General features: G+C 38.8%; 2 protein-coding genes across 2 annotated transcripts; one reads left to right on the top strand and one right to left on the bottom strand.

Annotated features, from left to right (window-relative positions):
• The first annotated feature begins 814 nt into the window (after positions 1-814).
• Positions 815-7,611, top strand: LOC106133086 (uncharacterized). Its single transcript, XM_013332690.2, has 5 exons — positions 815-974; positions 2,456-2,618; positions 5,048-5,253; positions 5,850-6,101; positions 7,287-7,611. The coding sequence occupies exons 1-5, from the start codon at positions 944-946 to the stop codon at positions 7,466-7,468; spliced, it is 834 nt and encodes a 277-aa protein (XP_013188144.2). The 5' UTR covers positions 815-943; the 3' UTR covers positions 7,469-7,611.
• An 801-nt stretch (positions 7,612-8,412) lies between these two features.
• Positions 8,413-22,952, bottom strand: LOC106133067 (fibril-forming collagen alpha chain). The gene is made up of 26 exons (XM_060946275.1): positions 22,768-22,952; positions 20,310-20,483; positions 20,183-20,230; positions 19,890-19,937; positions 19,542-19,692; positions 18,978-19,137; positions 18,395-18,524; positions 17,964-18,088; positions 17,460-17,666; positions 16,854-16,952; positions 16,474-16,770; positions 16,013-16,310; positions 15,616-15,785; positions 15,349-15,510; positions 14,722-14,919; positions 14,395-14,539; positions 13,911-14,171; positions 13,273-13,406; positions 12,619-12,888; positions 12,241-12,456; positions 11,797-12,085; positions 11,474-11,659; positions 10,994-11,215; positions 10,443-10,615; positions 9,382-9,603; positions 8,413-9,084 (listed from the first exon to the last, which is right to left on the bottom strand). The coding sequence occupies exons 2-26, from the start codon at positions 20,479-20,481 to the stop codon at positions 8,938-8,940; spliced, it is 4,530 nt and encodes a 1,509-aa protein (XP_060802258.1). The 5' UTR covers positions 20,482-20,483; positions 22,768-22,952; the 3' UTR covers positions 8,413-8,937.
• Between the last annotated feature and the right edge of the window lie 4,032 nt (positions 22,953-26,984).

The following is a 26,984-nucleotide window of genomic DNA, read 5'->3' on the forward strand; positions in this document are numbered from 1 at the left end:
ATGCTGGAGCGCTTGTAAGACGGAAAGACAGAGAGACAAGAAAATAAATGCACATTCAATGGGTAAGTAACGTTAAATTTATAGCATATTTTTTTTGTCCTATTGGTTTTGACATAAACATAATATACTTACTAATGGTTTTGACATAAACGTAATGTTACGACTATAGAGTAACATTTTTAGCATAATTTATTTTGTACTAATGGTTTTGGCATAAAATATTTTCGCATAACGGGTCTGAGACATACGAGTAATTGATTCTTAACATACGGGTTAATGTGGCATAATTCACTCTTAGGCCAGGTTGGGTTAATTGTTTATGCTAATAGATAGAAACCCGAAGAAAACATCTAGATAGGTGGGTTTTATGGGTAGTGGGTTTACAAGTTTAATACGAGTAGCTACGGGATCTTACATACCCAAAAAAAAAACAATATCTACCTATGAACACGCTCCTGAAATACGTAAGTGTTGTAATTACGAAGGGACTCCGTAATCTTAATATCTTCTTTCCTGTTTAAATCATGATTGCTACTTTAGCAAGGTGCTATTTGGTCGTCTATTACGACATTCATAAAATAACTCTCCTTTCTCGGAGATAGACGAAGACTACAATATTTTCACTTACCACGATTCCTGTACACTTGAAAAATATGAGTAGTCATGTTACAATGCTAAGAACCACACGGAACAAGATCTATCATCGGCTCTCATCTCATAATTTGATAACAAATGTTTACAGAAAAGGTTAATTATGCAATGAATCAACAAACAACATTATCGCAACTTGCGCACGCGCAGCACCGCCCACAAAGGCCGCACTGTCATATTCTATCGAACTACAGACAGATCAACACGTCTTCATTGTAGATATATACCTATGAGTCATTAAAAAAGTGGTTTTTAATTTAATTGTGAGGAAGTGCTTCAGATTTGTTCGAGCATGAAGGCTGTATTTTATCTTGTGTTGTTGGGTAAGTAACTGTCATTGAAACTTAAAAATTTTAAGAGTTTATAATATTAAAAAGTTATGCAAACAAATAAGTTAAATATAAGAAAAACACTTAGTTAATTGAACTAAATACAATAGATTTTTTAAAGAAATTTTCATATTTATTGAGTACGTACTCGTTGGTAGCTTAAATAATTATAATAAAGATTGAGATTGACAATTCCAAAAACCAACATTGTTTAAATAGGTAGGTATGTAAGATCTATTGGTGTTTGGAGTTTGGATCTTTTGGTTCACCTTTAACCAAAGCTGTTACATTTCGTGAGATATACGACTGTATATAGTCTTATTTAAAAAATAATAGGACCACTCCATCTCTTTCCCATGGATGTCGTAAAAGGCGACTTAGGGATAGGCTTACAAACTTGAGATTTTTTTTTAGGCGGTGGTCTAGCAACCTGTCACTATTTGAATCTCAATTGTATCACTAAGCCAAACAGCTGAGCGGGGCCTATCAGTCTTTTCAAGGCTGGTGGCTCTGTCTACCCCGCTAGGGATATAGACGTGATCATATGTATGTATGTATGTAGTTATGTTTAGCAAAAATATTCCGATGATATCTGATCAGTGGATACGCGAGCCAGAAACCGCAGTATTAATCGTGGAATACATTATAAAGGTCTCTATAATTATATTCTACCATTGAATTGTACTCAATATTGAATACAAATCACATCTTTATCATTTACGGGGTAGACTGAGTTAATAGTCCTAAAGAAGACTCGAAGGCCGCGTCCCACTGGATGGCAATGGTATTAAGAAGCTGATAATGATAGTTTGCCTAAAAGAAGACGTGTGATAAAAGCTATTCTCTTTATTGATTTTTATAATATACACGGAAAAAGATGATCAGCAGACACAGTTATTATCAAATTACTTATTAATATACATATATGTATATAGATACTATTATAAAATTTTGACAATAGGTCTTTTTTTTGTTAAGTACCTACCTACAATTTTCTCTTATTCCATAACATATAGAAATCTTTCTACCACCTTACGGCCTCTGTGACGCAGCGGTAATACGCTTGTCTGTGACATCGGAGGTCCCGGGTTCGAATCCCGGTCAGGGCATGATGAAAAACGAACTTTCTCTGATTAATCTAAGTCTTGGATTCTTTATCTACATATCTAAGTATTTATTATAAAATATAGTATCGTTGAGTTAGTATCTCGTAACACAAGTTTCGAACTTACTTCGAGGCTAACTCAATACATACATATTATCACGTCTATATCCCTTACGGGGTAGACAGAGCCAACAGTCTTGTAAAGACTGATAGGCCACGTTCAGCTGTTTGGCTTTAAGATAGAATTGAGATTCAAATAGTGACAGGTTGCCAGCCCATCGCCTAAAAGTAGAATCAAGTTTGTAAGCCTAGCCCTAACTCAATCTGTGTAATTTCTCCCGTATGTATTTATTTATTATTATTTACCTAGGGCTCGGAGGTGTGGTGACCGATTTAGCAGGAGAGTGTGACATGGCTGGCTTCTACCTGGAGCTTGGCTGCTCCGCTGTCCCAAAAACAGACAACTCCACCATCTGCCCAGACGCCTTCCAGTGTCCTGACTTACATCCGGACCCAACCAAATGTTACTACAAGTGAGAGATCCAAGATTTATTTTGATTATTCGGAAGTATGGTGAATGACTAACTTCAAAAGGTCTCGAAGTCAGAGAGAGATCCTGATACGAAGTAAAAAAGTAAACCAAAATATTTTTTTATTTTCTAGAGCACTTGTCTTTTTTCTGCATATAAAGTCGGTATACCTTGACCCCTTGGGTATATGCTGTCTTTAGTGGACTCTTACGAAGAAGTGAGAGAGAAAGAGACTCTTTCTCACACAATGAGAAGCATATAAAACTATCGGGTTTTCATTTCATTCTGCTCCATGCTATGAGATATATGCATTGATCATTATAATCAATACATTACAATACATTAAACTTACATTATGACATATTCAGCACTATAGGAAGAACCTATATCCTATGACTTATAAGCACGACTACCATATCTAGATCATATCATCATTATAAACAACAATAGTAGCATTGGCTGCATCATGCGTGGAATAATGATGAGGTGACTCTGTCTTCAGGGCTTGAATCCTGATTTGAATCTGAACATCTGATTATTTACGATCTTTAAGACTTCCCTGGACACGAAGGTTTTCATTTTCTTTGTTGATGATACATTTGATTTTAACGAAATTGCGCTAAAATTACTATATCTATCATTTAACCTTCTATTAGTCTTATGATTTCGTTTCTACAATAAAACATAATACAAGGAAATTGATACTCCGAGAACTTCAGATATCATTTCTCCATTTCATTGTAATTCTTAATATCGAAGGATGTTATATGCATAAAATTTTGTATATAGATAGATATTTTGATAAGAATGTATCTCTAGATATAATTAGGGCTGATTTTTGCGTTTACGATTATGTAGTACCAAAGTACTCCGTCATACTAATTTTCATTTACAAAAGCTAACATTAAATAAAATTAAAAAAAATAAAAGCTTTATTCATCTCAACGCAATTCACAATTTGATTTCAAAATTAGCTAAGGTAACAATCAGGAATTGTGTTAGAACGATACATAATACGAGTAGGTACTAAGGAGTATCTCGGAATTTCACTAGAGGACTTGCAAATATTTGATCGGCAACTCTCTATATTCCTGGGTAAATAAGACCTTCTTCAAAGATTTCATTATGTAGACATGTCAAATATTATTACGGCCATGAACTTCGTGTCTTCGCCCTTCTGAATCACAATAAAACATATGTATTTATCCCATCTCCTAAAATGTATATGAGTAAAAATTTACAAAAAAATTCTCGTGAAGTTTTTTGTACTGGTGCCGTGAACCACACGGCACCTGTACAAAAAAGAATAGGATCACTCCATCGCTTTACCATGGATGTCGTAAAAGGCGACTAAGGGATAGGCTTACAAACTTGGGATTCTTTTTTAGGCGATGGGCTAGCAACCTGTCACTATTTGAATCGCAATTTTACCATTAAGCCAAATAGCTGAGCGTGGCCTATCAGTCTTTTCAAGACTGTTGGCTCTGTCTAGCCGACAAGGGATATAGACGTGACCATATGTATGTTTCCTCAGTTACCATGTCCTATATATTATGTCGTGTAGCACTGAAATCTTTGAAACGAACAAAAAATTTGCTTATTACGAGTTTAAGCTAAATAGTGATTAAAACATACAAACATTTACTAATATATATTACTTAATACACACTCATCATAACAGGCTCATGATCTATTACATCATGTATAATCACGCAATGCACTTTCAATGTGGGTAAGTGAGCAACAAACAGTTCCTTTGGCAAGCACTCGAAATGTTAAATAAATATTATTATCAGACATATTCCTTGCGAAAGTGATTCTGCAAACGCCACTTGACCTCGTGAAAGATGTGGACTTTTTGCTCGACAAAAAAGATGGAGGCTGCGTCACGACCTCGGCCTCTGACCGCTCGGAAATCCCCCCGCCTTGGCATTGTCTGTAACTAGTTCAATAAAGGACAGTTTTCTTGATAAGGAAATGAGATTTGCCGATTAAGTTGTTTTGTGTAAAAAAACTTTTGCCCAGCAATTATTGTCAGCAGAAAAAGGGGTGTTTTAAATTCCGTTCGATTCATAGAAATTAGAATATTAGTCTTAGTTTTTCATTTGATTCCTTTGGTTCCTATTTTCCCGGAGAAAAGATGAGTTCCTATAAAAAAAAACCTTTTCTCGTCCCAGTTCCTATAAAAGCCCGATTTAGGATTTCATGTCAAATCCAGCTTCATACTCTCTTTTCTTTTTTATACTTGACTTCATGTAATTTATTTAATAACTCAATTCTTATACTTAATTCAATCTCAATACCATCATTAACCACACAACTGAACGTGGCTTTTCAGACTTTTCAAACTGTAAGCTCTGTCTGTCCAAAAAGGGATAAAGACGTGATTATATATGGATTGATAATCACATCTCAATTTCACATATTTCTAGAGGCGTACCATACAAGGACCGCTCGAACATCCCCCAGAACATCATCAACAACCCTTGTTCGCAAGCCTGCAGCTGCCAGGTCTCCGGGGGTCCCAGGTTCGAGTGCGCGGCCGTGGACTGCGTGGAGACCTTCGATGTGGACCTACAGCAGCAGTGCATCAGCACTTACGACCTGGAGTCATGTTGTAGTACTGGAACTGTTTGTGGTAAAATCTTCCTTCCATCGACCAAATGTTATCATGATATACCTAGATCAGTTAATCCTGATTCTGGTGGTTTGCTTTTCAATGTAATAAAATTTCTTTTCAGTCTTTTCAAGACTGTTAGCTCTGTCAGCCCCGCAAGGGATATAGACGTGATTATATGTATGTATGTAATAATAATAAATGAATCCGGCCCACTGATGTTAGCTAGCTTAGACGCGGATTTTCGTCCTTGAAGATGTATTTACTTAAAAAACGTTTTGGAAATAAAATGAAACTATTTCTGAAAACTCATCTTGAGGCTAATTTAGGTCAAGTAGATCAAAGACGTTATGTGTACTATTATTCGATTTAAGATAAGGTCAGTTACCTAATAATAATGGGTTCATTGGCAGACGAAAATGGCAATTCAATCCATTTAAAGCAAGTCCAACTCTTAACAAAATACCTAAAGCCATACTTAGATGTATTTACAATAAAATGTATTTTTTTTTGTGAAGATATAGTATGATTTTACAGGGCTATAAGACATTTACGTTCATATGTTTGGGAATCATAATGTTATCATCATCTGAATAATTATTCCCTTCAATCCACAGGAACAGATGCTATCGCTGCTTTGAAAACCTGCGAGGTTGACGGCAAAACGTACAGAGTGGGAGAAGCTTTCGAGCCCAAGAATACCAGGAAAACCTGCATCTGCACGGGAGAATGGAACGGCTCCACCGAAGGGGCGTACTGCAGGGACATCAGCTGTGGCCTCGAAATCCACTATCAGGACATGGTGGCCCAGAACTGCGCGCCTGTCTTCGTACGCAATACACGGAGTTGTCCGATTGCTTTCCAATGCCGTGAGTATCTATACATACATACATACATACATATGGTCACGTCTATATCCCTTGCGGGGTAGACAGAGCCAACAGTCTTGAAAAGACGGAATGGCCACGTTCAGCTATTATTTGGCTTAATGACAGAATTGAGATTCAAATAGTGACAGGTTGCTAGCCCATCGCCTAAAAAGAATCCCAAGTTTGTAAGCCTATCCCTTAGTCGCCTTTAACGACATCCATGGGAAAGAGATGGAGTGGTTCTATTCTTTTTGTATTGGTGCCGGGAACCACACGGCACGGTAAGTATCTATCTTTATTTTTATAAGGGTGCAAATATAGTATGTATTCGTGTAAAAATAAGCGACGAAATCAACACCACCTACAAAAAGCGATGAATTTAGCGCCAACTTCAAAACATTTCAGTTTTTTCACAAATTCCACGCGAACTTTAGTTTTTACTTCGATGCAAGGTTCCCTATGTTCTTCTCCAGACTCTTGTTTTATACATACATACGTGGTATTTCAAGAAGATTAATTCATTAGATAACCCTTTAAGCGGTAACAAATAAACTTACTTTTGGATTTATAACATTAATTGGGAAGTTGGGATGTGGGTGTGTTTTTGTTTCAAAATTTCGTTCAGTAGGTACGTAGTTTGTGAGCAAAAGGATCAACTTATTGTACGAGTATATAATATTTTATTTACTTATATACTCTTTTCGCGGGTTTTCGCTCCCTTGGGAAATGCCAGAAAAACAGCCTATGTTACTCCCGAAGTTCTATTATATATGTCTGTCAAATTTCGTGAAAATTAGCGCAGTAATTTTTGTACAAAAAAGATTTTTTCTGTTTATTATTAGTGTGGATGTGGATAAATAGAAGTATATGAAACAGAGGTATAACTTTGTTTTTGGGCAATTTGCTGTAATTGCCTATGTAAGAACCATTATATTATAAATCATTAAAAAAAACAAAACTTGTTATTTGTCATTATGGGACATTTCAGTATCACTTAACAATTGTCATATCTTTTGGTTTCACAAAGTTTCTTTTGGTTTCACACACATTTGGTTGAAGTCAAAACAATTCTTTAAACCAAATTTACTGCCACTTCCAAAGCGAAGGAACGAGCAGAAGAATCGGTAACAACCTGCACTGCAGCATTTTCTTTCATTTAGTCAAGATATAATTTTTTCCTTCCAGCTTCGCCCACATCGAAAGTGGTGCGTGGTCTGAACCGGCGCGGGGTCAACTCAGAGTGTTCCTTCGGGAACATGACCTTGTCTGTGGGAGACGAGGTCACCGTGGGGGAGACCTGCATGCGGTGCTCGTGTGAAGTCCCGCCGTTCGTCACCTGCACTAAGCAGGTCACGTGTGATAATTAGAATTTTAGGAATTTTATGAAGTCTGAATATGGAAATGGCGGAAACACAAATGTTAGAATGTGTTTAGTGCGCAGAAATTTTAATATTTAATATTTTTTCAGATTTCTGTGGAGTAAGTAGTGTTGGTTTTATTTTTATTATTTGTGTCTTTCGACCTATTTTAACTGTACCTAAATGTTGACTTATATTGGATATCACTAAGTAACCACACAAGGGTGCAACGTTGCAATTATAAAAAAGCCTGTATTTACAGAAGGTAACAAAATGTAGGGCTTATATAACTTGTACCTAAGGCCGTAAAAAATTCAACTTTTTCATGAATTGAATGAATAAAGCATTAGGTATTAATGTGAACTTTAGTAAAGTTGTTAATGAGCTGAAGCATAAGGCAATGTAGTGAACAAGTTTCAGACTAAAGTATTTTTAACTGTATCACGTATGTACTGTACGTACTCCAATATTTACTGAAAGTGATATTTCTATATTGAGAGTATTTTATTTTCTCAAATCATTAATGTTAATAAATAGATTATGTACTTACCTATATTTTTAAATATGCAACATAATAGAAATTAAAAGAGTAAATTGGATATAAAATGTTTTATTACTTGAAGCTATGTTTCTTTTAATATTGTCATATATTATATTATCTACGACTTATAACATTTTTTTGGAGACAAACTTATTAGGAACATAATATTATGGTACTTATTATATCTTACTTAAAATTATTACTTTTTCGTACTTAGGTATAATTCAGCATTCAAATATCTAGTTAAAGTTAAAGATATATTTACATTATGTACATATAACACAGCCTTAGACCTTTGTAAATTTATAATAACATTGTGACGACTATTTTTAATTAAGTACTTACTTAAATACTAGGTATTAATATTACGTATCAATAGGTAAAATACTTTGCAAGAATTTAGTTGCATTGTTTATTAAAACTTATATCTAAAAAAATGCTTAAAATATAATAAAATGTTCAAATTTCTAAAATAACCGCTTTATACTTACTTAATATTTTTTTAAAGACATATGATCAGTTAATTGTAAAACACATTATTGCTTAGATAAGTACTTATAAGTAAGAATTGAGATACCTCATTGACTTGCTTCAAATCTATCCAAATAATCGAGACTATCCTATAATGATAGCTAGGCGAGAAGCTTCTAAATCCACCTTCATTCCTCACCATCGTCCATCTTTCTCCGTTCGATCTGAACCCTCTTGCAAGGCTTCTCACCAGCTTGGTCCATGGTTACACACACATGCACTTTTTTCTGAATGTGTAACCAATATATGCCCATCTCAATATCGACGCTATGCACAAAACGTTTTCATACTAATTCATTGCATTTTCCATCAACATCATCATTCATTAGTTATTGTCATTCAAATATCTTAAGCCTTTTTTCTCATTGGTAATCCTTTGATTTCGTGACATCTCGATTTTATCGCGTTATACAAAACAGGCGAGTCCCAGTTCGACCCGGAACATCTGATTGGGTCTCCCCACGTCCCGGATCCCGACGTCCAGCAGTGGGAGCCTGCCAGGCTTGTCTGTCTCGAACTGAACTATTGTTTGTGCCCACTCGTCCTTCTTGTACTGGGGTAGAAATAAATTGGTTGGAAACAAACTACATAGGTACATACAATCTCGTCTATATACCTTATGGGTAGACATAGTATTGAAAAGACTGAAACGCCACGTTCAGCTGTATGGCTTAAAGATGGAATTGGGATTCAAATAGTAAAGTTGCTAGCTCATCGCCTACAAAAGGAATCCCAAGTTTATTAGCCTTTTAGACATCCATCTGGGAAAGATATGGTGTTCTATTCGTATGTGCCGGAAACCACACGGCAAACATTAACTTTTGCCGGCCCTAAACTCCAAATCACTTACCTGACACTCGTCCAGAAGCGCTCTGTACCTCAGCCTGTTATTTGCCTTTGGCAGTATCTCCGCGTCGTTGTAAGCTAAGAGTTTGATGCCTCTGCGGTAGTTGTTCGTGGCTGGGTCGAAGTAGCCCACGGTTCGGCGGCAGTGGAAGGTCACATTTTGGGTGGCGCGAGATGAGAGTAATTGCAGGTATGTGAGCTGGGTGTGGTCGGCTTTGTATGTGATCTGATTGGAAAAGTAAATGCTGCATTAAAACATGGTAATGAAGGTCAACTATTACCTGCCCAATAAGATGTTGATGGACAAGTTGTTATTTCAAATGGACATTAAAAAGACGCCGAGGGCGGTCTTGGTCTTCAACCGCGCGTCTAGATTAAAGGGAACGAAATACGAACATACATATATATATGTCAAATAATATGCTGAGAAGTTGATAATACTAGAGTTTTAATTGCCTTTCACGAAATCCAATTAAACACTCTAGAGTGGTTGCATTCTAAAATAAACCAGAAATGACAATCACTTATCCTGCAGTAATTGAAATACTTATACGAGTATAATTTTGCGTAATGAAGATAGAAAATGTATTTATTTTATCGGGTGTGTAAGATATAAATAGCCAACACTGGTGTCTGATTTTTCAGACAGCGTAAAGGCATCTAACTTCTAACACAAATTAACGTTTGTCATCACTAGATGACAGACTAACAGCTTATTTTTTTTTTTTTCGTGACTTCCGAAGTACGATGTCGTTCAGCGCCATCTCATTAAATTCTTAGAACTTATTAGGTGTGGACACGCAACGATATGTATTGACCGCGTTGTAGTTCCACCGATTTGTACTAGGTAGCATTGTTGAGAAATTACCGATAAGCACTGCTTTTTATAATCTATGCATTTCCGATTTCGATCCGATGCAAAAAGATTCGGAAATAAACATGGAGGTGACGAGCCCACGCTCCTTTTATTTTCTATTTCTATAAACCTATTATCCAAGAAATTGCTTGGCCTTAACACAGAAAACCTCAAGAAAAGCTTGTCCCACTTGCGGTCCTATGACTTACAGTGAATCCTTCTTCCATCTCACTGAGCCAAGCCTCTTTCTCTCTTCCTCTATACGCGATGTCCTTGGACATCATAGGTTTGGGGTACACGCAGCTGCTGCCAGTCTCTAAGTCGCAGTAGACCAAAATGGCGTCGTTGATGTCGCCTCCATTGGGGTCGATCCAGTATTGACCTAGGTACAAAAATTGCAACACATTCAAGCGATTTCGTTAATGTCACTTGTAACATTGAACTATTTGAAGAAAATCGTCCGATTTGTCCCACCATGAAACAATTCAAGTAGACTCGTCGGATAAACGGAAGGTTAAGTAAATAGGTAGGCTATTTACTTAATTTTGCATGCTACTTGTAGCGGGAGCGACGATTCGGTTCAACGGCGTATAGGTGTCGCCACATACTCTATACTTCAAATATAACAAATGAATGTATCACGTTCTTATCTCTAACGGTTTCTTGTAGACTGTAGTGTGTAAGAAAAAACAAAGAAATTAGAATCCCACTTATTAGCTCAAAAGGTTGACTCTAGCTAGTCCAGCCTGTCAAAACTTACCGCTTTCAAAGTCCGGATGATGGTACTTGATATCGCCGCAAGTTTTGCCCGGAGCGTCTTTAGATCCGTCTGGTCTCAAGAACTTGTCCAGGGAGACCTTGAGCCTTTCGTAAGCCTTCATCACGACATCTTTCTTCTCAGCGGGGGTCATGTCGTCTTTGAAGAACCGAGCGGGGAGCAGGTTGGGGTCGTCGCCTAGTGGGTCTGGACCTTTGACGGAGCCTGTGTGAAAGTGTAAATAAATAACTAAGGTAAGGATTATAATTTTATTTCCTGATACGTAAATTAATAAACGCAATCAAAGTGATGAGACAAGGGGTTAAAATCTTTCATGATTAAATGTGCCGAGTGGTTTCCAGCACTTTAAAATTAAATCACTCTATATCTTATTTCATATGTATATTGTAAATTGTGTGAAGCAAATCAAATAAATGAATTATCTATCTATTTATCTATGTCTACTAATATCAAAAGGCTAACCTTGTTGAAGCATAGCAGCAAGTGCAGCAGCATCGTAAGCCAGCCCTTCTCCAGCCGGACCTGGTGGACCTGGAGGTCCGGGTGGGCCAGGAGCCCCGTGACGACCGGTGTCCCCAGATGGGCCCCGAGGACCGGGTGGGCCGGACGGGCCTTGTGGACCGGGACTACCGTCACGACCCGGAGGACCTATCAGGATGAAGATTAGTATAGTTTAGTGAATAAATAAAAAACATAATCTTGCCAATTAGTCTACTAGTAAATTCCTAAAGCCTATACTACCTATATTATAATTAAATAACCACAAATTTCGGAGTTTATCTCACCTCTAGTGCCAGGTTCTCCGTCCTTCCCTGCTGGACCCGCTGTACCAGGTAGTCCCCTTTCACCCTGTCTACCCGGAGCACCGACCATCCCCGGCAACCCAGGCAGCCCTGCGTGACCTTTTGACCCATCTGCTCCCTGTTCACCTCTCTCTCCTTTCAGGCCGTCCAAGCCGGGAGGCCCCTGTTTGCCTGCGGGGCCCTGGGGTCCGTCAACTCCTGGGGAACCCACTTCCCCTCTCGGGCCTCTTTCTCCAGCGGGTCCTGGTGGACCCGTGGGCCCTGCAGAACCCTGTAATATGCGCACAATCATACAAAATTAAGATAAAATGTAACAATTAAATTAAAGTTGTTTTCCGAACTAGTTAGTAGGCCAGAAATAAAAGATGCATTAATGAGTACACCTTCTTTAACAACGACTATGTTCATATGAATATCTTTTATTACCTGTAATCCAGGAGGTCCAGCTGGTCCTGATTGCCCCGGCTGACCCATGGGACCTTTATCTCCAGGTCTTCCGGAAATCCCAGGTGGGCCCTGCTTACCCGGTCGGCCTTCGGGACCCTGTTCGCCCATGGGCCCGGGTGGGCCTTGCAATCCTGGGGTCCCGGCTGGCCCCGGAGCCCCATCGGCACCCGATTTGCCAGGCGCACCACTTTCACCCTACAATTTTAAAAGTCAGCTGCAGATTTTATTAAGATTTGTGCCGCCAAAATACATTTTTATTAATATAAAATTTTTCACTTAATTCAATAGTTGAATTGAAACATAATATAAGCGCAATGATAACAACTACCTGCATAAAAAATTACAAGAATTACTTACCTGATTTCCACGTAGTCCCTGAGGACCTGGTGCCCCGACCATTCCCGGTAACCCACTCGGTCCCCTTTCTCCCGGAGGCCCGGACGGACCCATCAACCCTTGCGGTCCCGTTTCACCCTCAGCGCCACGCTCTCCTTTCGGACCTTCGGGGCCAGAGGGACCAGTAAGCCCGATCGGACCCGGAGCCCCAGGACGTCCAGAATCACCGGTCGCACCTTTTGCACCTGGTATGCCTGGTGCTCCTGCTGGTCCGGTACTGCCTTGAGGACCCTGCGAACAATAAGAAGGTAAAATCGTAAATCTTTAATATAAGTAAGCCAATGTACTATGTTCGTTCACTGGTAGGTACACAGTTAATAATTATTTTTTCCATTTGGACTACCAGCCGTATTTTCATTTGAAAAGAGAAAGCTACTTGCTTACAAAACACAACTCGTCTGTCTGTCTATTGTATTATTTAAAGGGAAAGATGCAGTAAGAGTTTGTTTCCGCCATAGGACATTTCAGTCTACGTCCCCTTAAGCATACAGCGTACAGTCACTATTTTCGCCACCAAAGGCTTCACATATACAAAAAGTGCATCCCTTATTCCCTTATATAAAGTCTAAAACCAAACTTATGAAAAATCTTTACTGTGAAAAGAGATAAACTCACCGCCGGGCCTGTATCCCCAGGTCTTCCAGGCAAACCTGCATGTCCAGCCTCTCCTTTGTGTCCCTGTTCCCCTCGAGCTCCCTTCGCCCCCACTTGGCCGGGTAAACCACGCAAGCCTTGCTCTCCTACTAATCCTAAAATTATCAAATTCTCTTTTATATTTTGGGCACATATCGTTTGATTGCTGGAAAATCACTATGGAGTTGTGGGTTCAACTATGGCCATTATCTTGAAGTGAATCACGCAATAATATCAATACATCTGATCTCCATCACTCTGTTGACGGGAAATTAACCCGACTTGATTCTTGCTTTTAAACGAGGTGAAAATGTTTGAGATGTTCATTTTAAAGCGTAGTGGCTCGAGAACGTTTGTTGTTGAAGAAAATGCTGAACGTTGTTGAAGAAAATGCTGCAGTGCAGTTTGTTACCGCTTCTTCTGCACTGACGCCTTGGAAGCGGCAGTAAACTTAGTTTTAAGTAATTTATTTGACGTCAACCAATGTTGTTAAACCATACGTTTTGACAATTATTAAGCGATATGAAGTATCCTATAATAATAAATAAAAATTTTGAATTTGAATTTGAATTTTGAACGCCAATAAACCTATGGAGCACGCAAAGAATTCAAGTTTGTACCTGGGCTACCCGGTGATCCTTCTTGTCCCTTAGCACCAGCATATCCTCTATCTCCCTTCAACCCCGGCATGCCCGTTAGGCCGGTTGGGCCCGGCAAACCCGGGACGCCTTGTGACCCCGGCTGCCCACGTTCTCCTGGTGACCCTGGGGCACCGGCTTCTCCGGGAACACCTGGGGTTCCCGGTTCACCTCGCTCAGCTGGTTCTCCAGGTGGACCGGCGGGTCCCATAGGACCTTGAGGTCCTTGGTCGCCTTGCCGACCTGAAATTTTAAATTTAATAATAATTTGTTTATTTAGTTAATAATCATGACCTATATTGAAATGACCTTGATTGATATTTGGGTTCAGTAATAATAACATAGCATTTTTGTAATTCCTTAAATACTTATGGAATAAAGCCAGGTCCAATAGTCTCAAATAGACTATTAAGGCTTCATTCATTTTAAGTGTTATTTGTAAATATTGGTCAGAAGTCAACGTTACCTGTTGGTCCATCACTTCCAGGGGGGCCGGCAGTTCCTCTTTCACCCTTTTCACCCGCGGGTCCAGTTAAGCCACGGGGACCAGGTAAACCCATAGCTCCCATTGGCCCAGAGTGGCCTTTACCGCCCCTTTGTCCTTCGGGACCCTATAAGAAGTAAAAATATTGTTATAAGAGCAACCTCTACTTATGCCACAAAATCAATGTTACATTCCGTAATCAAAGAACGTATAAATTAAAGATCTCACTTAATACCAGGCATACCACCTATCCTATCTTTAATGTCAACGAACGTAATATCAACAAATTAAAAATCAAAAAAAATTTACAGGAGGTCCATCAGATCCCTGGGCTCCAGTTTCTCCTTTCTCGCCTACAGGTCCTGGTTGACCTGGAAGACCTCTTTCGCCAGTAAATCCCCTTTCACCCTGAGGTCCAGAGGGACCAGGTGGTCCAACGGGGCCAGCTAATCCAGGTTCACCTTCTTTACCGGGAGACCCTGGTAAACCAGCACTTCCTGGCATTCCCTGAAAAACAAGGTTACTTTATTATATGACAATAACCTACCTATATGTATAATAATAAATAATAATTACTTCGATGCTCACTCAATCAATGTGATTTGTCCCGTATATATTTATTATTATTTATTAATAACCAAAATAAGGGAAAGACGCAACTTCCTTAATTTAAATTTGAGTGAACAATAATATTTATCCTCATCATTTGTCTCTGTTATATCCCATCCGTGGAGGAAACCTCCGTTTGGATTTCATGAATGATGGATCAGGAAACGTTTACACTGTTTGTAATGTTATCTAAATATCAAAAACATACATAAATCACGTAGGTAACTCTATAGGTAGACAGACTCAAAAAGGAAGAAAATTCATAATCCAAAGAGCCGCAACATATACGGCTCACACGTTTCCATTTTATTAGAAAAATATACGTACAGGGAATCCATTAGGTCCAGGTGGGCCAGTAGGTCCCCGTTCACCAGCCGCTCCTACTGGACCTTGAGGTCCTTGCACACCAGGGCTCCCATCTCTACCGGCGTCTCCTTTAGGGCCTTGGGGTCCCGCTTGACCAGTCTCGCCGTCTTTACCAGGTTCCCCCTAAACATGTTGTGTTGGGTTAAAAAAAAACAAGAAAACATTTTCGAAGTCTAAGATTCTAAGTACCTGCAAACCTTATTGCATTATTATCTTAATTCTAAGTACCTGAAGTCCCCTTTCTCCTGGCCGTCCCATCATTCCAGGGGGGCCCTGTAACCCTTGAGGCCCTTGTTCACCAGGCCTGCCATCTGCACCTGGTATACCCCTTTCGCCTTGTGGTCCAGTTTTCCCGGCTATGCCAGGTCGTCCAATGATACCTCTAGGCCCAGGAGTACCTTTATATTTATCATAAAATAAATTAAACGTTAATTTGGATATCAAGAAAATATTTTGCTGGATCTATTAATTTTAACAAAAGTTTAATCTGTCATTTAAAAACAGTAAATTGTAGTATTGATATGTTAAATTTTATGGTGGCAGAAACCTAATTTTTTAAGATTGTCAATTACCTTATGTGGGTACAAGTCATATTTGAACCTTGCGGCGTAGTTTGCAAAATTACCTTGTGGTCCAGCTCTGCCAGGATCTCCAGAACTTCCTTTAAGCCCGGGTAATCCAACGCCTCCTCTTTCTCCAGGGTGACCTTTGGCACCCATTGGCCCATCAGCCCCAGGCAATCCTCTCATACCCTGTTGACCCCTTTCACCTTGAGGACCAACATTCCCAGCAGGTCCCCTAAGACCTCTTTTTCCCCGTTTGCCCTCTGGTCCGACACTGCCAGGCAATCCTCTGGGGCCAGGAGCACCAAGCTCACCTCTAGGGCCAGAATCACCTTTTAATCCTCTTTCTCCAGGTTGTCCCTTAAAAGAAAATTTCAAGAGATGTAAAGTACTTTACACCTGATTTGTAGTCCCGCGAAGCTAAGAAGTAAAGTTAAGAATTAGAACGTTCAGACTTCATCGGATATAATATTTTTTCTTAAAAAAAATTACTTAAGGATTTGAAATAGGCAAATATACTTACAGGTATTCCTTTAGAGCCAGGTGTCCCAGACTCACCCGCCACACCCGGTGTGCCTCTAGGTCCAGGAAATCCTTGTGGCCCAGCAGGGCCTTGCGAGCCTTGGATACCCTTTTCTCCATTCACCCCATCCCGTCCGGGTATACCAGGTGCGCCCACTTCCCCGGGCTGCCCAGGTCTGCCGGACTCGCCTCTGGGTCCTTGTGCACCTTGGCTGCCTTTAGGTCCAATAGCGCCTTGGTCGCCTTTTGCACCAGGTGTACCAGGGAAACCAGGGGCACCCGTTTTACCAACGTTTCCCTGAAAAAAAAATAGATATTTATTATCATTAAAACAATTTTAAACATACATTTTAACTTAGGTAAGACAAATTTTCAACAAACCATGACTCCAGGAGGTCCTTGTGGACCGTCAGCTCCTCGAATACCTGGAGGACCTGGAGGTCCTTCACGTCCCCGTTCTCCCCGTGCGCCCACTGGACCCTGATAAGTTGAAATAATAATAGTATTTTTAATCGTCATGGCATACAAAAATAAATGTGTATTAATAATTTAACAAGTACTCTGACCTATTCTATACACGTTTAATATAGTGCCGTGTGGATCTCAGCCGGTAAAAAAAAAATATAGAACCACTTCATCTCGTTCCCGTGAATGTCGTAAAAGGCGGCTAAGGGATAGGCTTATAAACTTGTGATTCTTATTTACTGGCGATGGGCTGGCAACCTGTTACTATTTGAATCTCAATTCTATCATTAAGCCAAACAGCTGAACATGGCCTATCACTCTTTTCAAGATTGTTGGCTCTGTTTACCCCGCAAGGGATATAGACGTGATTACATGTTACAAACATTTCCTTAATGTTTAATTTAAAAGTTAAGGAAATATCCCGCCAGAAATCAGACCTCTTGGCGCGAAACAGTATCTTATGTAATATCTATTGTTATGTTGTTATGATCAATTGCAAATATTCTCATCAACAATTCTTACCACGGGTCCTGTAGGCCCCAAAGGTCCAGGCAGGCCAGTGGGTCCCTTTTCACCCTGCAGTCCCTGTTCGCCCTTTGCCCCGTCCTTGCCATCGTACCCTCGATGCCCCTTCAGACCCTGTATTCCAGGTACCCCAGGTGTGCCCCTGGGCCCTGGTTGTCCCGCTGCACCTGGTGGTCCAGGTTCCCCGTCCTCTCCCGGTGAACCCTGAAAAAGGATTTTGAGAAGCCTTTTTTATATAGATTTATTACAATTTGCACACTAAATGTGTTTGTAAATTCAAGTCAATTGTGATAAAATAAACATGCAGAATTTAACCGCTTTAGTCTAATTTATATTTCTTGGTTTCATATGCAATTCATGAGAAAAACTCATGTGAAAAGCAGATGTGATAATACATTTGAAGTGTAAGTTTTGAATGTAAGGTCCTCTACTCTTATTTTTGGGTATAATTATGTCCTTCTTCAGTCGCTTTAGGTGGTGCATAATAAAATTGAAACTTACGTCTTTTCCTGGTATTCCTGGAAGTCCCCTCTCTCCTGGTGGTCCCAATGGTCCCGGCAAACCAGGTTCACCGGGCTCTCCTCGGGGACCCTGGAAACCTTGCGGCCCGGGAGGACCTTGTGGACCTAAAGAATATACAAACATAAATAAATATATATGTACATATAGGACAAGTTACACAGATTGAGTTAGCTTTGAAGTAAGTTCGAAACTTGTGTTACGAGATACGAACTCCTCTACGATACTACTTATATAGATTACATCCAAGACCCCGGCCAATTCTCATAGTGCCCTGGCCGCGATTGGAATCCGAAACCTCCAGTGACATAGACAAGCGCAAACGTTGCTTTTGTGCTTTAGTAGTAGCCATTACTTGTTGTGTATGATGTCCTTGATTTTATAAAATTTGAGAAACACCACTGTTTGTTCACCTGGAATTCCCCGAATGCCTGGCGCGCCGACAGAAGCCTGCATGAAGGCATAAGGATCGATGGTGGGTCCCTTATCACCGCCGCCAGTTGAAGCGGCCATTTGTGCCAGATACGCCTGGATAGCGTGAATCTGGTCAAAGCATTAAAAATGTTAAGTACCTACTTACTTTAAAAACAACGACAATGTAAAATGTCTATATCTGTTTGTATAGATATAATGATTGCAAAAAATTGAGAAAAACGCCGAAGACAAAGAGACGTACTTGCAGTTGCAACTACAAATATACACAAGATTACACTTGGGAAAGTCATGATTTGTACGGCACTACACCTTCGATAAAGTATAAAAAACTATATTTGATCGAAGCACTGCACGCTATATTTTATTTATATTATAATTATAATATTGCTGAAGATTATTTTAGGAATTCAAATGCCCAAATGAATGATAATACCAAATACTACTTCAATATCACATATCCTTCACAACAGAATGCTTCATGAAAAACGGGATCTTTTTTACTGTTTAGTTAGGATCATAACTGCTGTAAATATCACGTGATCGGTAATTATTTTTACTCACGTCAGGCATAGGTCCAGCAGGTCCAGGTATACCAGGTGCCCCAGGTACCCCATTCACCCCGGGCACGCCTGGTGGTCCTAATGGCCCCTCGTCTCCCGGGCGACCGGGCGCACCCCTCACTGGGGTTGATGGGCTGGCATTCACTGCGGGGCTAACTCCACTTGATGAAGTGACGGTGAGTGATGGACTGACTCCAGCTGATGGATGCACGGTAATTACAGGCCGTTCTGCTCGTTGTGCTGAAGTGGCAGGTTTCAATCAAAGGTTTTACTGAGAAGTATAATTTCCCTTACTTTACCTTAGATTACCGAAGATACCAAAGTTCAGTGAACTTTCTATAATAATATGAGTAACGTAGATATAGAGCTTCAATGACTTTTCATAAAATGAATCGAAATGTTACATACTTATTTAGAATGAAATGCATGTTTAAGGTATGTTTAGCTTATAGGCGAGTAAGGAAAGACTTAATATATTACAATTCCAACCAGCTAAACGTGGCCTTTCAGACTTTGCAAGACTGTTGGCACTGTCTACTCCGCAAAGAATATAGATGTAGATTACTTACGAAAGAGGCACTCTCTCGCCGTGGTGCAGTTGACTCGGCCGGAGAAGCATTGGCAGAGGGTACAGTTGTCCCTCTTCCAGCGCTCGCCTTCAGACCAGGTCCGACCCATGTCGATACATCGAGGTAATGGCCGAGGTGGTAATGGCGCTAGGGACATAATTTAATGTGTTAGGTAAGTGTCCCGTGATTACCGCACAGAAATCGAACTAATACAAGACATAGAAATGCTTGTAATGATGTGTCGTTGAATTGCAAGTGAAACAGCTTTTTGTGCAAAACTGGATTGTCTCAATATGATGACTGATGGTGTCGACTACTTATATCAGTTACGAACTTAAACATACCTCGGGTTGAAGGCGAAAGAGGCGGTCTTCTGGTCACGCCGACAGAACCTGGAAAGTATTAGAATATTAGGATGACTGTATAAAAATACCTGCACAAATTTGTAATATCAATCCCATTTATAGACACCAAATTACTCTAATGAAAGTCCTCATAAAGATAACTGAAATTCTAACAATTTTACGAACTGTATTATTATATTCTATATATTCCGTTGGGACCTCTGGTGGTGGGACACCAGAGGTCCCAACGGAAATTTAAATAGTATGGCCACTTATTATGTTTTTCTAATTACCTGGCAATTGCGATTGCCCCCTTTGCTGATTAGTAAAGTCTATCACAGCTGAAAAGGTTAAATAACCATTAATTCAGATCACAGACTGAGAGAGAATGAGAGCACAGACTTTGTACAACAAAGTTACCGTTTTCATCCTCATCAAATTCGGTCGGGTTATAATCGTCGTAATTGATAAGGTCTGGTTCCTGAGCTTGAGGTAGCTCTTCCTCCACCCTGGAGACATCTTCGCCCAACTCTTTGGAAGCAGCTGGTAGCACCAGCAACGCCACGCACGCCGCTCTGGCGTACCACCACATACCTACAGGCAATAAGCATTAATCTATTTCTTCTTCCTCATGAGAGCATCCTTATCAATCTGGTGAGGAGCCCGGAGTGCGACTTAGACCACGAACCTGGATTAAGTAGGCTAGGCTATAAAAAAGTTACGATTTCAGCAGTAGAAGTGTGTGCAATATGTATCTAGCTATATGCAGACTACAGTCAATATGATTGCATCGTCCGTAGGTCACTGGAACGACATAAATCAAACATTGCTCTGCTCCTGACATCTTTAGACGATTGAGAAATTATACGTCTTGGTGTCCCCAATAGATTGCCTGCATAACTGGACTCATTTTAGGGCTGATTCATCGCAATCAATGTAACAGGTTCGTGTACATATGAATGTTGTATAAATATTAGTATTAATTAAGTAAACGTTTTCTTCAGTCACGTTATTTCCTCTTTTCCATAATGTAATTTAGAAATGACGGTACAATAGAAGTGCGCATATTATGAAGATGATTAAAATTTCATCGATGTAATTTTGATCTCAACGGGTTTTCAAACAAATTTTCATGGATATATTATAATTGCTATTCGATTTAATTTAAAGATCCGACTGACTCGACTTATCTTGGTGTTTCATCCATATTAGTTCGAGTGTTATACCTCATTGAGATCCCAACCTTTTACTCATAACGCACATTTTAATGGGTATTATGAGAAATGGAACAAATCAAGTGACTCCATAATCGTAAAACCTGTGACGTCATCTCATCAAAGTAGCAGCCAATAAATCACAGACATAGATCTAGATAGAACTCGCGAAATCACTTGGCGTACAAAAAGTATATCATTTGTGTTGATGTTTCCTTCGAACTATTGTCATCGTCAACGGAATTAAATATAGTCGTTTTATCTTAAAATAAAAAATAAGTAAAATCTACATAAAGTTGATCGAATATATTATGCCTTATTTTACATTTTGTTGTTGCTCACGATGTTTTCAGTCACCATCATAGGTTTTTAATCAGAGTTTAGACTGGCGGTGTCTAACTGTATCTATGTCTGTGCAATAAATCGTAGACGCCTCTGCGAGAGACACCAGTCTACGTAGAGCTGACAAGGCTCAATTGCCGACTGTAATAATTATTTTAGCAACGATGCAATGCGTGTGAATGAACCAATTCATTTATTGGACACTGGCCTGAAATATATTGCGCGCTGGATTGATTTTAATAAGTACTTATTAAAATTTATGAGTTATGAATGAATTATGAGTGATATTTTTATTTTAGCATATTTTTTTAATATTTATGGAATAAATTGTTTCTATGTACATATTATACTGACTACATTGCTAATGAAAAATATATCAGTAAAGAAATTGAATACCTATAAATCTTGATTTAACAATAAAAAAAGTAACAAGTTAAGTGGATTCGGTCTACAAATATTATTAGGTCATTGGCCACTTTCGCTCATTGAAATTTCGGCAACAGTCATCCTAAATTGGTGCGTTATGCGTTATTGATATTAATAGCATGTTAATGGCAACATTGACGATCTAATAAAATTGATTTTTAACGCGTTTTTATTAGTTTTTTGACACATACAACTGAGATTTGATGAATCGATATCGTGAAAATAATTGGCTGTGTAAAACACTTCTTCTAAACGTTGTTTTGTTTTCTTATTGAAAATTCACTTTATACCGAGGGCGTAAAAAATGTGCCTTCCAATTGGCCAGATTAAAACCTCGGATTTCTATAGAACGCCATTAAATTTAATTTTTTTTTTTTCAATCTGAAACGAAAATAAACAGCAATCGTCTATCAGTAACTTGCGTACGTATAATGGTAAACTGATATAAATAAATTATTGATCGTACCGACTATCTCGTAAATATTAACGAGAAACATTGGATTTCTAAATTGAACGCCGTATGCATATATTTTTGACAACAACATACATATTTGAGACATAAAAAAATGCGCGGTAACCTCTTAACGTAAACACAAACACACAACTCATTATTGATTCATTTCACAAAAAACACACGTTATTAGCTCTAAAGTACAATAAGCGGTATTTTCAAAAGAGCGTATAAGTATTATATATTTTTTTTAAATAATAGAAAGCTGAACTCTGGTCTAAATATCAATAGTATAGTCAACGAGTCAAACAGAACGCTTCATCGAAGTGGATGGAAAAAGTAATAAAAACAAATGGTATTTAGTATTTGTAATTTTTATGAATTTAATATTCATCTCTTATCATATGTTTTGGCAAATAAAATTATCTCGTCTTAACTCTCTCACCTTTGCGTATTCCCAGTTACATCTTCCACTGTAATGCTTCGTTACCGGGACGCTCCTTCTGAATTCGACGAAGTCTCTAAATTTAAGTCCATTGGCTTATCATCTTTTTCCACGTCTAGCTAGGATTTCTTCGGCCTACCCTTTTTACCTCAGACCAGCAGATGTGGCATGGTCCCACATTGGTTACCTAATAGCGTGCAGGCTTTCCGAAAGACATGATCGTACTCGTAGAAGGTTCCTTGAATCACCGTCTGCCATGTGGTGGACATGAAGCCTGCCGTGATACGTGGGTTCCTCTCGCGGTCTCTCCGCAAAACTCCGCATATCCGGTGTAAAATGATAAGTATTTAGAAAAGCTAAACATGGCCTATCTGTCTTTAAGACTGTTGGCTATTTGACGTGATTTTGACGTGACGTGATTCAAGAGATTCAATAAGCAATATTTTTCGGGGAATTCCCGCCTAAGCGGTGAATACATAGTATTCTAGATATTAGAGCAACTTTCACCTCTTTTAAAAATCCGGTATCATTTATTATATACCTATCACTTTTCAGACACTTTAACTACATAAGGTTGCATTGAACATTATCTAGTGCGATAATTAGTCATATAATTGGGTAAGCCTCATTATTGCTTTTTAAGGTGATGATGATGAATGATGATGAAGTAACTGTTGAACTGACCTGCGAGTCCGAATACGATGGGGGTGCGCGGCCGCCCGTGCCGCTCCGAATGCGCAGGCGTCGCCGGGATACCATTAAATATGCGTGAGCGATGACCCTAAAGATCTAGGAACGCAGGGGCTACCAACTTTAAACTGCATTGCACTTCTAGTTTGCCGTACTTGTCCATTTTTGTCCAAAATTATCTCTCAACACAATGTAAAATACTTTTTAAGGCTCTCTTTTTGTCACTACAGCAGAATTACCTACATAATGATGAGATTGCTTTTACAAAAGGTTTACACACACATACATACACTTTACAGAAAAACAGATTTAGATAATTATGGGGGAAGATACCCAAAAAGTATGAACTCACTCATATGTAGGTAGACGCCTCAAAGTTATTTTAATTTGGTCAATATTAAAACGAAATTTGATATAGCCCAAAAGTCTTATTCAATATTTTTTTATCAGCTCTGAATGGAGGAGAATTTAATAAAGGCGCAAGGAGGTTTTGAGATTACGAGTAAGTACATAGCAAACATTCCATTTGGCAAAGGCCTCGTAGCTCGCTATTGTCAAGGCTTTGTCTTATAATTAACTTCTGAGTAAATGTGATCCTTTCCGAGAACAAAAAAAATTGCTTGCGTAATTAATTTATAGATCTATATTTCTAAGAATCATTAATTGCTTCATTTTGATCTAATTCCTCTATTTGATGTGGTCGTTGTAAAATACATTTTTTTACTAAATAGAGCATTCAATATTTTAATGCCATATTTTAGAAAATACTTTTTCGACTCTGTCACTCCCTACAAAAACTGAAATAAACTTTGCGACATTTTTTTATTCGGGCCGCAGCATCTTAAGGTTGGTCAGCCCATTTTCAGCCAATAACTAGGCCGCAATCTAATGTGGTATAGCAATCGGCATCATAACGCACCAATTCTTAAAGTAAATGACCACTTTTTAATTGTGTGGGTCAACCGGCGCACGCGCGGTCATTGAGCGGATGCGCCGTTGGTGACAGGTTTATTTTTAAATTTCAAATCGTTAATAGTATATGGCCAGTATTAAATAACTAATATTAATATTTGCCTATTAATTGTAGTAGTTAGGTTGCGTTGACCTGCAAAGGTTGCGAAGGTCAGACGGTGGAAGCTTCGTGTAAAAACCTGACTTACCCAATACTGGATCATGGTCAACAGGCACACCGGGCTCGTCTAGAGAAGAGGTGAAGATGTTACCACGATTTACGCCAGAAGGAAATAAGTATTTGTTTTTGGTCTGTAAGTATTATACTTATTTCTTTAAATTTCCATTTCTACGGGTGCTCAAATTTTTAAGCATCTATGAAACATATTACGTCCTCAACAAATAAAACAAAAGTCATAGATAAGTGCTTTTTGTTCTCCTACGACATCTACTACAGGAAGAGATATGACGTGATGTCAGAATCTCGTAAACATAACTCGCAATTTTGTCAAACAGGTAATGTCACTTTTCGTTTTTCCCTTCTCATTGGAGCCCGGGATCATGAAACGTCCCTATATAATCTGTACACGTTTTTTATATGAAAAAAGCAACACCGAAGGTCCCCGAGCTAATGCAGTGGGTGGTAAAGGACAGAAATTAAAATTTACATGCAGTTAATTTAAAAATATTTTAAACCGATATAAGTGTGTACCTACAATGATAGACAGTCATCAACCGATTCCCTCTTTCTACATAAAAGTACAGTAATTTAAGTAGTTACCTACGTCTAGTTTGCACGGTAATATAAATTGATCGACGGTTATCTTATAAAGAAATATAAAGGAACTTTTAACGATAGTGGAAAAGCGTCGCTTTCGACGTAACTAAATTAATTACGGTGAAAGCACTTGTTAAGGGAGGGCGCCCGCTATTACTCAATTGTTTGTCAGGATATTGCTTGACACCCTTATACACTTGTATGAAAATAATATAATAGTCACAGAGACAGCCAACAGACTTCAATTAACAGCTTACAATTTTCGACAATACGAGTAGGTTAAAATCACATGGTTCAAATGAGAAACAGACAAGCGTGGTATGGAAGTTTTTCTATTATAATGTGAAGTGGACTGGTTTGCTTTATATAGTAAAGGCCCCAAAGTTATGCTTAGTAATTATTAACTTTAGTTGGTATCGATACTTAATATCTTAGATTCACGAAAAGTTAGTTAGGTATACGTCATGCCTCGGTCGGAAAAATTACCCGAAAAACCCTGGTAATGTTTATTTCTGTCTCAGAAATTTCACTACCAGACAATTGAAAACAACAGACAATATAAGAAATCAACAATTGGGACGAAATAAGTCTTAATAAAATTTTCCGTACAGTCTAACGTGACCTTAATAAAAAGAAAAGCTTTATTAGATGTCGTGTCAGTGACGGCCGCCCTTAGGACTGAGGACATGTGACCAAACTGTCGACTTGAAAAGACATGTACGGAATTCTCTTGCAGTGTGTACAGACTTGTGTTACGGTGAGTGAAATTGTACTTTATTTATATACTAGCCTTTGCCCGCGGATTTCGTGAACATTATCGTTTATCGTAAACCCCACGGGAACAGTCTTTTTCCGGGATCAAAGAGACATTTTTTTTTTAATACTTAGGACTATATGTGTGCCAATTTTAAGAAGATTGCTCAACCCTAAAGAACGTGGAAAAATAATTTCGCCTCTTACAAAACCAATTGAAAAGAGATACTTACAGTGGGATAACGACAAACTATTCAAAATCATCAGGAAATCATACAAACAGATTTAAAAATAAAAGGTACAAAAGTTTCAGTTACTAAGTCTACAAAGTGTATTCAAACTATTTTAATTAAAAACTGCTAGTCTTACAAATGAACCGACACCACAACATAAATTTTACCCACCCACAAAGTTTGACCCAAAAAATATTTCGTTTGAGTATTTTATTGTGTGAAAATTGTTTGGTACCTAAATGATTAATTTTGAGTACACTCAGTTAGGTATCTGTTATTTTAAAACTGAACAGGGATAAGCACTAAGTGACAATTAGGAAGATACATACAAATGGTCACGTCTATATCCCTTGCGGGGTAGACAGAGCCAACAGTCTTGAAAAGACTGAATGGCCTCGTTCAGCTATTTGGCTTAATGATAGAATTGAGATTCATATAAAGTGACAGGTTGCAAGCCCATCGCCTAAAAAAAGAATCCCAAGTTTGTAAGCCTATCCCTTAGTCGCCTTTTATCTATTGGTGCCGGGAACCACACGACACTCTTAATGTCCTCTATTTATTTATCTCCTAAATGCTCTCCCTATCACCGCCTATTTTACGACCGCACATTATATGACACTAACCCAAATACTGAATGCAAATGACCAGCAGGCGTCCTTGGAAGGGCACTAACTCACTTGGCCCCAATGCGATTCACTGAAGCAATTCACCACTGTCTTCACGTTGATAGATTAATCATACGCTGTGATATGACATCACTATGAATGCAGTGCATACATACATACATAAACTATACAGTTAACATTTTCATC

The sequence above is a fragment of the Amyelois transitella genome, chromosome 10 (genome assembly GCF_032362555.1).
Source record: "Amyelois transitella isolate CPQ chromosome 10, ilAmyTran1.1, whole genome shotgun sequence".
Classification (NCBI taxonomy): domain Eukaryota; kingdom Metazoa; phylum Arthropoda; class Insecta; order Lepidoptera; family Pyralidae; genus Amyelois; species Amyelois transitella.